The sequence below is a fragment of the Neoarius graeffei genome, chromosome 5 (genome assembly GCF_027579695.1).
Source record: "Neoarius graeffei isolate fNeoGra1 chromosome 5, fNeoGra1.pri, whole genome shotgun sequence".
Classification (NCBI taxonomy): domain Eukaryota; kingdom Metazoa; phylum Chordata; class Actinopteri; order Siluriformes; family Ariidae; genus Neoarius; species Neoarius graeffei.
In genome coordinates, this window is record NC_083573.1 from 37,710,426 (window position 1) to 37,722,431 (window position 12,006).

The 12,006-nt window shown below is 42.3% G+C and overlaps 1 protein-coding gene across 3 annotated transcripts in view; it reads right to left on the reverse strand.

The window, feature by feature from the left end:
- Positions 1–12,006, reverse strand: part of pex5 (peroxisomal biogenesis factor 5) — a 94,972-nt gene that overhangs the window by 48,374 nt on the left and 34,592 nt on the right. For all 3 annotated transcript variants that reach the window (XM_060921612.1, XM_060921611.1, XM_060921610.1), the window contains exons 6-7: positions 2,801–2,891; positions 2,291–2,381 (exon numbers count right to left, since the gene is read on the reverse strand). In XM_060921612.1, the coding sequence (XP_060777595.1) occupies positions 2,291–2,381; positions 2,801–2,891 (182 nt within the window). The remainder of the gene's footprint in view (positions 1–2,290; positions 2,382–2,800; positions 2,892–12,006) is intronic.

Genomic DNA, 12,006 nt, shown 5'->3' on the forward strand with positions numbered 1-12,006 from the left:
GGTAAACCTGCGCATGCGCACATGGACTTCCTCTGTCTGCTTGACTGCGAGAAGCAAGCAATTTCATGCACGTTATTTGCTCAGGAATCCCCTCAAATTAAATAACTTCCCAGCCACAGAACGGCCTGTGGGTTTTTTTTTTTTTTTAGATATTACAGACAATCACAATAACAAAATTTCAGAGGGAACTAAAGTTCACCGAGGTTATGAAATCGAAAGGCCGTTTACTTTTAACTGAACATCTTGACCTGCACATCTGTATGATTTTATGCTTTGTGCTGCTTTCACATGATTGGCTGATTGGATAATTATGTGAATGTACGTGTACAGGTGTTCATATAGATAGTTTTCACTGACGTCACGGCATTCCGGGGAATGCCCCCCAGCCGCCATCTTGGGGGGCAAACAAAACGGACCATCGCCACTACCGGCTACGTTATCTCGGACGAATTTATGAAGTTATATAGTCAGTTTTCTAAAATAAAGATCAATGTCGGCAAAATCAAGCAAACAGAAGTATATAGATACATTAGACGACATCTCACGACAACGGTATGCAGCCAAACTGGCCTTGATTGGGGGAATCGACCCCTACAAAGTGGACAAAGATGCATTTTCAAGTGACTATGCAGGGCTGCCAAAGCCTGAAACTGCCAAAGCCTGCTCCAAAGCCTGAAACTGACTTCATCAAACTTTAAAGGCTGTCTGATATATACAACTTTATATATTCACAGCGTGGCGGCACGGTGGTGTAGTGGTTAGCGCTGTCGCCTCACAGCAAGAAGGTCCGGGTTCGAGCCCCGTGGCCGGCGAGGGCCTTTCTGTGCGGAGTTTGCATGTTCTCCCCGTGTCCGCGTGGGTTTCCTCCGGGTGCTCCGGTTTCCCCCACAGTCCAAAGACATGCAGGTTAGGTTAACTGGTGACTCTAAATTGACCGTAGGTGTGAATGAGAGTGTGAATGGTTGTCTGTGTGTCAGCCCTGTGATGACCTGGCGACTTGTCCAGGGTGTACCCCGCCTTTCGCCCGTAGTCAGCTGGGATAGGCTCCAGCTTGCCTGCGACCCTGTAGAACAGGACAAAGAGGCTAGAGATGATGAGATGAGATATTCACAGTGTGCCTTTTGGCGGATGCCGCCTGAATCGCGCAGATCCGATTTTTTTTTTTTTTTTTGGGGGGGGGGGGGGGGGGGGCGTTGGAGTGTCTGATTATAATTTCAGAGTAAATTCTGTATTAAAATGACTAAATAAGCAAATCCGTTACAGTCCATGAAACAGGAAGTATAACGGATTTGCTTATTTAGTAATTTTAATACAGAATTTACTTTGAAATTATAATCAGACACTCCAACGCCCCCCCTAAAAAAAAAAAATCGGATCTGCGTGATTCAGGCGGCATCCGCCAAAAGGCGCGCTGTTTGCATCCCAAACAAATCAAATCATACAGAATAGACCTAAAATGTTTTTCAAAAATGACCCTTGCGTGAGTGAAGTGACAAGTTTCAAATAGAAACGTGACAAACGAGCGACATTAAGTGCACATTACAATGTAAACGTACACTCTGCGGTTCCAGTTAGGCATTCTCCAGAGATTGTTCACGTGATGTTTTGGTTTCCAAAAACAAACTTAAACACAATTGATTGTTTATGTAGACAACTTACCACTTATAAAATGATCGGAGCAGACTTTGCTGTGTTTGGAAGGCTGATAATCCTTGCGGTTGATTCTCGCAAGCCATAGATTTCTCCTTTGTATGCTGAGTTTGTTTGCTCGCCTTTGTGCTCCCGTACAGTGGGAATTCCATAAAAGCTCCGCTTGACGTCATCATCTGACCTATTACGACAGCCGTGAAAACAGGTGTGCGCCATTGCTAGCTTTAAATAGCCTGCTTGGGTTCTTTTGAAGACTTTGTACTCGCGCGTTACAATGTGTGCTCAGTCACCCGTACGGTAAGCTGGACCCCCAAGATGGCCGCCACTAGGGAATCCCCGACTCTGTGCTGTCATGTGAAAACTATCTATTGAAGTGTACAGCGAGTGTATATTCGATTCAGTGTGTCCAAACTTTTGACTGGTGGCCTACATACATCAATGCATCACAGTGCCATGGGCTAAATATTTCATAGTTTAAGAGTATAATCTGTGGCTGTCGAATTGAGAATTTACCCAGGTTGTGTCACCTTCAGAACCGTTTTAAAATTCAAATAAAAGCATTACTAACGACATGAAAGTTCCAGAGGAAAAAAAAAAAACTGACAGCAAATAAGCAGCAGCATAAAAGCACGTGGCTCACCTGTGTGTTTTGCAGCTTGGGGTCATCAACCTTTGCAAGAAGTTCATTAGCCGTTTGCTTCAGATCCTCCTCTGGCTGGTACTCTTTTGTCCTAATGGATTACATAAAAGTTCAGAGCAAACTATGTTTCCAACTTCACACTGAAATAAAACCCACAAAAAAACCATTGCCGTCAGATATATCTGCAGGTCATTAAAACCGATATTGCCAGCAACTTCAGGCATTCTGACAGACTAATAAAGAACTCGGTTCCAGTACATTTTTCCCTTTATGCAAGTTCCAAGCCATATTCGGTCACCAAGGACATGATCCACACAACTACCACCAAACTGTTCTGCTTGCTATTCTCAAGGTTAAAATTCCTTGACTCTATTGAAAATGGTTCTGCATTTAATTGGAAATGCCAACCAACCTTTTCGGACTTTGACTTACCAGTTAACGCCTTCTTAAATTTTTTTTTTTAACACTCTGTCAGCCTTCCGCATATTTCCGTTTCATTCAGTCCCTCACCATTCTCTCTCTTGCTCCTTCTCTCCCAGATCTCCCAACCACAGCTTCTCCTCGGACTGCTCCAGATACTCTTCAGCCCATCGCCCAGGGTCTGTTACATGAAAGGACACGACAGGAAATGAGGAACCAAACCAAAAGAACGAACGCTAATGGGCAATTTCTCATGTCCACTCAAAAATATGTACATTATATGGCCAAACGTTTTGTGGACATCTGATCATCACGGCTATATGTGGGCCTTCCCCAAACCACCACAAAGTCGGAAGTAGGGATGGCGAAAACTAAAAAAAAATCTTGACCGACCACCGAGCCTCATTAGCCGGTTAAAGTCGGTTAACCTAGGAGTTTAAAATTCTAGAATTGGAATTATTATAATCTATTCTAAATCTAACCGCGAGCATCTGCACATTCAGTCCCAGTCGCTGCCCTCCACTCACATTACCTTTTCTACAGCGCGAAACATTTAGTCAAACGCGGCACTGATGTCGAGGGGTTTGTATTGGAGCGGAGGACAAATGGCTCCAGCTTAGAGACGGTTTCAGTTGGCCATGATGGCGTTGAAAATAAAGTCAAGTGCTAGAAGTAGTACATAACATTCAGTGATGGGAATAACGGTGTTAAAATAAAGGCTGTTATAACGCCGGGTAATCTAATTAATTAGCTACGATCGTTATAACGCCGTTACCAATATCAACACGCCATTACTGCATGGTATTGCACTACGTTCAGACTGCAACCTGAAACGACCCATATCCGATTTGTTGTGAAATCCGATTTTTTTTGTTAGGCCGTTCACATTACCAATTATATGAGACTTGTATGCGATCTCCAATATGAACGGAAAACGACCCAAAAGTGTCCCGCATGCGCAAATTGACACGTAATAAGCACATCTACGTAATACGTAAACAAACAAAAAAAAAAAGCGCACTCTTCATGTTTAATGATTTTTTTTTTGTTTAATTATCTGGTTAAAGTGTGAGGTCTCGTGTGTGTTTTTGTTTCTGAACTGAAATGAAAACATGTAGCCTGGTAACGAGGGTTGACTCCTAAATGTCTCTCTAATTTCTATATAAGTGCACTACATGTTACTAGGAAGTAATGGATTTTTAAACTCTATATAGTGCACTCAAGCTTCAGTAGGCAGTCATTTGGGATACGGCCGCTGTATTACCAAACTCTTAATTCAGGCTTAATAATTTGCACATATTTATTTCGTCATATTAATAAACTTTTTCTACATTTTTATAAATATTTATTTAGATTGTTTATAGCCAGCTGAATTCTGCAGCTTCTCTCAGCGCTGGCTCAAGGTGCAGAAACACCAGTGCAGTTTGCTATGGAGATGAGGCGAGACCTGGCGATGTGGTTTTTGTGGCGGCGGCGGAACTCACACAATAATCTGATTAACAGCAGACTAATGAGACCGAAGGTGTCAAATTACTGGAAATTTCCAGAACAATCTTATAATCTTGTAATACAGGATGGTTTAAGTTATAAATCAGTTATAGAAACTGTTTTATTTAATCAGGCTAACAGATCAACATCCGGGTCCCTACCAAATCCACCATTAGCTTGATCAATTCTATAAAAGTCTATTTAAATTCTGAAAACTGTACAAATGTTGTTGTTTTCCACCAAAGAGGTGGGATTAGCCAACGCAGAATAGTGACGTTTGTCTCTTGTTGATGACGTGTAGGTCGCATGAATGCGACCTGTCCGGTCAGACTGCAGTCGCATGTGAAAATAACGGATATGAATCGGAATTAGGACCACATATCCAAGCGGCCTGGGTCGCATGTGAAAAAATCGGATCGGTGTCGTTCAGATTGTCAATAACAAATCGGATACAGGTCGCATATGGGCAAAAAAAATCGGATATGGGTCGTTTCAGGGTGCAGTCTGAACGTAGTCTTGAAGTTGCTCTGAAGCCGTCACCGACTTGGCTCACAGACATAAAAGCTGAGTTTGTCACTCCCCCTCCAGACACCACTGTCATTTCATTCTCTCCCCTTCCCTCCAAAAGTCGGCATCTGCGCCTTTAGTTTGTGTGGAGAGATCTGATCTGCAATAACATGCATTGTTGGCTACAGACCGAAACATGCTTTCAGAATGCACTGGCCAAGGCAGGACTAAACTCCATGTGCCTTCTAATAATAATTAAAAAAAAAAAAACAGAACAGTAATTTGTAAGCTAAAAAGTCTATCCTGATACTTTGAGACTTTTCTTTCGCCGAGTGGCAGCTGTCTTCAACTGGGGCGGGAGGGCGGGACATGACTGAATGGGTGTTTCTGATTTGTCAGCTGTCGTCCTTACACCACATGGCATGCCCCAAGCGTTTATAACACAGAATTCCAGGTTCTCCGCTCCAAAATCAGCAGCTTCAAAACGACTGATTTTTTTTTTTTAACCGACAACCAAAAAAAAATTAACCGGTTGACGTTGATTCGGTCAACCATCGGTCAAACGGTCATCGGTTAACATCCCTAGTCGGAAGCACACAACTGGATCAGAGTTCTTCGTATGCTGTACCATTACGATTTCCCTTCCATAGACATACAGTGGGGCAAAAAAGTATTTAGTCAGCCACCAATTGTGCAAGTTCTCCCACTTAAAAAGATGAGAGAGGCCTGTAATTTTCATCATAGGTACACTTCAACTATGAGAGACAGAATGGGGGGAAAGAATCCAGGAAATCACATTGTAGGATTTTTAATGAATTAATTGGTAAATTCCTCGGTAAAATAAGTATTTGGTCACCTACAAACAAGCAAGATTTCTGGCTCTCACAGACCTGTAACAACTTCTTTAAGAGGCTCCTCTGTCCTCCACTCGTTACCTGTATTAATGGCACCTGTTTGAACTTATCAGTATAAAAGACACCTGTCCACAACCTCAAACAGTCACACTCCAAACTCCACTATGGCCAAGACCAAAGAGCTGTCAAAGGACACCAGAAACAAAATTGTAGACCTGCACCAGGCTGGGAAGACTGAATCTGCAATAGGTAAGCAGCTTGGTGTGAAGAAATCAACTGTGGGAGCAATTATTAGAAAATGGAAGACATACAAGACCACTGATAATCTCCCTCGATCTGGGGCTCCACGCAAGATCTCACTCCGTGGGGTAAAAATGATCACAAGAACGGTGAGCAAAAATCCCAGAACCACACGGGGGGACCTAGTGAATGACCTGCAGAGAGCTGGGACCAAAGTAACAAAGGCTACCATCAGTAACGCACTACGCCACCAGAGACTCAAATCCTGCAGTGCCAGACGTGTCCCCCTGCTTAAGCCAGTACATGTCCAGGCCCGTCTGAAGTTTGCTAGAGAGCATTTGGATGATCCAGAAGAGGATTGGGAGAATGTCATATGGTCAGATGAAACCAAAATAGAACTTTTTGGTAAAAACTCAACTTGTCGTGTTTGGAGGAGAAAGAATGCTGAGTTGCATCCAAAGAACACCATACCTACTGTGAAGCATGGGGGTGGAAACATCATGCTTTGGGGCTGTTTTTCTGCAAAGGGACCAGGACGACTGATCCGTGTAAAGGAAAGAATGAATGGGGCCATGTATCGTGAGATTTTGAGTGAAAACCTCCTTCCATCAGCAAGGGCATTGAAGATGAAACGTGGCTGGGTTTTTCAGCATGACAATGATCCCAAACACACCGCCCGGGCAACGAAGGAGTGGCTTCGTAAGAAGCATTTCAAGGTCCTGGAGTGGCCTAGCCAGTCTCCAGATCTCAACCACATAGAAAATGTTTGGAGGGAGTTGAAAGTCCGTGCTGCCCAGCGACAGCCCCAAAACATCACTGCTCTAGAGGAGATCTGCATGGAGGAATGGGCCAAAATACCAGCAACAGTGTGTGAAAACTTTGTGAAGACTTGTAGAAAACGTTTGACCTCTGTCATTGCCAACAAAGGGTATATAACAAAGTATTGAGATGAACTTTTGTTATTGACCAAATACTTATTTTCCACCATAATTTGCAAATAAATTCTTTAAAAATCAGACAATGTGATTTTCTGGATTTTTTTTTCTCATTCTGTCTCTCATAGTTGAAGTGTACCTATGATGAAAATTACAGGCCTCTCATCTTTTTAAGTGGGAAAACTTGCACAATTGGTGACTGACTAAATACTTTTTTGCCCCACTGTATAAACATAGACGCCGCATTCTGTGTAGAATCATACGTCATCCTCGCCACCATATTGGATGGGGCAAAGTGGAGATTCTTCAACCGTCTCTGGTATAGCGTCTAGACAGTAGCCGAGAATAAAGATGCCTCATTCATGTGCTGCGTTTAACTGTACCAACAGGTTTACCGTCCAAACGAGATCACATGGGATTACCTTTCACAGGTGAGACTGGAAAAATACTTTTCATTGTATTTGGTCATTATAATGTAATTTTACGAACAGATTTTTCTGACTTTGTGGCCAATATGAAGTCTCGCGCATAATAGCCGCTCGGTGAAACCTGTCTCCAAACAATGAAGTATTTCCTTCGTAACTATGCTGATTGTTGTTAGTTGCTTAGCTAACTTTTCACATACTATGTAGGTTTCCCAAAAATAAAGCCATGAAAAAGCAGTGGGAGACAGCTGTGCGATGGGAAGGGTTTTCTGCTACTCCGTCATCCATGCTCTGCAGTGAACACTTCAGAACGGAGGATTTTGACAGAACAGGTCAGACAGTCAGGATCAGAGAGGGAGCTGTTCCTTCAGTCTTCAGTTTCCCAGCTCATCTCCACCGGGTAGGTGTAGAGTTATAAGCAGTGAGAATTAGATAATACAGTGCCACACTATGATGAACGTTTTTGAACGTATGATGAATGTTTTTAACCTTTCTGAATGTGAAGGAATCAGTGATGTATTTTGTTTTGGTATGACGTTAGAACCTGGCCGAACTCAGTGTGGCGGTCATTCAGCTCACTTTATTCAACGACAGTAGGTCTGTGTGGTGACTCAATAAATAAAACAGTACATTTTTATTTTTATTCACTATTTCCAGTTTTTCCACTATTTCCATCATTTATCATATTCAGTCTTGTAGGTTGGTTATTGTGGCCTCAGGTTTTGGTAGCTTGCTACGGTATGCTGACTGATTAGCTTACCTGAGCTATCTATCGCTAGTTTGCAGTGTACAGGGTATTTCGCACACTATTTATAACACGGGCGATTGCTCTAAGACAACGAGGGAGGCTCAGCCTCTTCTAAAAATGCCCTTATAACTTTAATGTGTGCGTGAGTTTCTCCCCCTCGTGACAGCGCGATGCAGTGCAGCCTCAGTGGGTTTCAATGGCATTGGGAGCTCTGCGCTTTCAATCTCAAAATGCAAGACGATTATTGGACAAATACTGCGAAAATGCCCACCTACGGAGTCTCACGGACTCCTAGCCTCAGTGGACTTCAGTGGCATTTGGGAACTCTGCGCTTTTCAATCTCAAAATGCAAGACGGTTACTGGACAAATACTGCGAAAACGCCCGCCCACGGACTCCGAGCCTCACATGGGAGGGACATGGCAGTTTCCGCGAGGAGACTGGTGATTGGTGAAAGCGGACGGATATTTTCTTTGATTGACAGCTCGTTTCAACTATAGACAGGCAGCGGTACAGTGTTGCCAGATTGGGGGTTTCCCGCTCAATTGAGCGGTTTTAAGTGCATATTGGCGGGTTTTGAACATATTTTGGGCTGGATAACGTCAGCAGTATCTGGCAACATCAGTTCAGTCCCATGCGGATTCGCAAGTGCTGTGGTGTATTGTAAGAGATCAACTTACATTTCGATTTCATTCATTACATACGGTTTCTACCAGCTTTTTTAGTTTGTATATATTTTCATTGTAAATAAAGTGTAAATATAGTGTTGTCAAGTTTGCTATCTTAGTTCCAGAAATTTCGTTTATTTGAGTGACTGAACTTGAACTTGAGGGGGCTAGTCAGCTAGCAAGAAAGCTGCGCACGGATGCCAAGCATTGCTGATTTAATTTTGGCGAAGCCATTTGCCAGTCTTCCTTTCAAGGAAAAAATTTAAATTAAAGAGCAGGGTAGACCAACGCCTCAAACTGACTTGGTGAAAAAGGTAGGGAATAATACTTGTTCCTTTCAGCTCTCCTGGTACGAGAAAGTGAATTGGCTAACAGCAAGTGACCCACATCAACAACAGTAAATAGGCTACTTTAGTAATATGTCATGGATGGACCAAAAATATCAAATCTATTTAAAATGTTTATGCTGAGTATATTATATTGGAATATATATTTTTCTGGATATGAATTAAACACCGCTACAATTTGGAAAACATTTTTAAACAAAAACACAGCCGAGAACGTTTCACACTACAGACCTGGATTAAAAGTGAAGGGTTATCAAAATTGTCAATAAAACATTTCTCAGTCAAAATAAGTAAAATATAGAGAAAGTGTCATTGAATGAAATGTGTGGCACCCAGCTCTACTGCTGAGGTTCCTGACAAAGAGCTGCTTTCAATAATGATCAATTTTTAAACAACATGCCACAATTTTAAAATATAAAATGTTAAAATATACCCCCCCCCATCATGTATATTGGACAGTAGGCTAATGGGCCAAAAGAACCGGTTATTTCACAGTTTGTGACGCTGCCAACAGTCAGCCAGATCAGAGGCAAGAGTATGGGCAAAATTGATGTGTTTTTTCTTTTAAAATCTGGAAATATCATAACCGACCAGCCTCCCCTGTTTGAAAGACTACCAGCCGCCACTGATTTATAACCATCACATTAAAAGTTATATATGTTGTTTTGATGCCTGTTTGTTTCCCAAATATATACGTGTGTGTCTTAATGGGTGAATAAAAGGCATCGAGTTAAATATTATTGTAGAAAGGGGCTTTATGAAGTTCAGTCCATTTACTTGCATTGGTTTACGGGGAAGATCCGCCACATCCAATATGGCGGACACTCTGACGTATCCCAGCAACGGGCCACCAGCTCAATGCGGCGTCTATGTTTATATGTCTATGTTCCCTTCATCGGAAGGACGAGGCCTGACCCTGTTCCAACACGACAATGCCCCGTGCACCAGAGCGGAACCGTCAGGGCCTTCTAGGCCTTCAGAGATCAGCATTTTAAATGTTATATTTAATTTCTTTCATTCTTTAATTGCTTTCATTATTTCATAATTTCAATATAATTATTCTCTTCTAATTCGCCCTCATTTTCTACCAAATTTGCTTCAGGAATGAAAGGGTTACTGTCCTGAAAACATTAAAATCGAGTTATCCAATGAGATGTTTTTTTGTTTGTTGTGTCTAGGCTGAGAAGAGTTTAGAGCTGCTCACTCATTGGTTAGGACTTCGTTGCCGGGACAGAAGGCCATGTCAGTGTATGTTTATATAGGAAGTGACAGATGAATTAACCAATCAGATTTTGATTTATAGTGGGAGGGACCAAAAATTTATCACCCTAGGCCTTCTCGAAAGCCAACATGAACTTAACCGCGAGTCGATGCAGTCAGCGCTGCAGTGATGTAACCTTCCAGCCGGTGTAGCGTTCATCAGTAGTGTTAGCGAATGCTAAAGCAGTCAAAACAGTGCTATCGAGAGCAACTAGCACAGGCTAACGACCGAGAACCTAAGATTTCTGTCTCCAGACTCTTCTTCCACACACATGTAGCAATGTCATAATTTCATACAAATAAATTTTTTTTTTTGTGGCTACTGCCTCATAGAGGCTGTAGCCACTATGTCATTGTGTTGTAAGAATGAGTGCAACAATAGTGCACTCTGCATGCGCGCACAGGTGTTCCTAGTGAAACGACCAGTGTGTGTATACAATTCGGTTCACTGTTCGAAATAAATGGACTAGACTAAAGAAATCACTTTCAGACATGTTTACGCTTTTTACTGGGAGAAAGTGCATTCCTATTTTAAAATATACTCCAGGTCGTCCCTCTTTCCTCGCCTTCTTCAGCCAGTGGTCCCATGTGTGACGTAGATGTGACGCACTTCCGAGTTGTTACAGGAAGCTGTCGAAAAGAGTATTGAGACCACTGAGTTCTAGCACCAGGCCATTTCCAGGAAATGGGTTTGGGTCATGGTGACAGCGCGTGTGTATGTCAGCCTTGGTTCAGAGGTTTCAGTTTCGAAAACTGTAAGAGTAGAATAATATAAAGTACAGACACTTGGTATATTTTACTTCCATGATTTTTAAATTGGGGCGGCACGGTGGTGTAGTGGTTAGCGCTGTCGCCTCACAGCAAGAAGGTCCTGGGTTCGAGCCCCGTGGCCGGCGAGGGCCTTTCTGTGTGGAGTTTGCATGTTCTCCCCGTGTCCACGTGGGTTTCCTCCGGGTGCTCCGGTTTCCCCCACAGTCCAAAGACATGCAGGTTAGGTTAACTGGTGACTCTAAATTGAGCGTAGGTGTGAATGTGAGTGTGAATGGTTGTCTGTGTCTATGTGTCAGCCCTGTGATGACCTGGCGACTTGTTCAGGGTGTACCCCGCCTTTCGCCTGTAGTCAGCTGGGATAGGCTCCAGCTTGCCCGCGACCCTGTAGAACAGGATAAAGCGGCTAGAGATAATGAGATGAGACTTAAATTGTTCATATTTGGATTACGCTTCATTTTTGTGGCTACTGCCTCATAGAGTAAATATATATATATATATATATATATATATATATATATATATATATATATATATATATATATATATGCTATATTTACTGTATAGACATGGGATCAGATAACTATTTTATTTATAAGCAGTAGCCACATGTACCAATAGGGCACCTTTTTTTTTTTTTTGTGAACTTCCCCAAATCCCTCGATTGTAAAGTACGTTAATTTGTTGGATTCTGTTAATGGTTCCAATATTGTTTCTGATGGGGCGTTAATTAGTGTAACACACCTGTGGACATTGTCGTGCTTGCGATGTCTGGAAAGGAGGAAGCTGGCTATGTGAATTCTGCATGGACAATATTCATTAATACAGTATTATTTTTCTCGCGGTCCGGTTTCAATCAAATCCTGAGCTTGGATTGGCTGGCGAGCGGGTCCGTATCCTACGGTACGGACCCCAGTTATGGACCTCTGGCGACTCGCTCGTTCACAACAACAACATACATAGTAGCATTTTTTGTCAACATTTAGCTTTTTTTTAATACAAGATTATCAAAAATCTTATAAATTTTTGCCAGCATTTCTCAGGAGAATAGCATTAA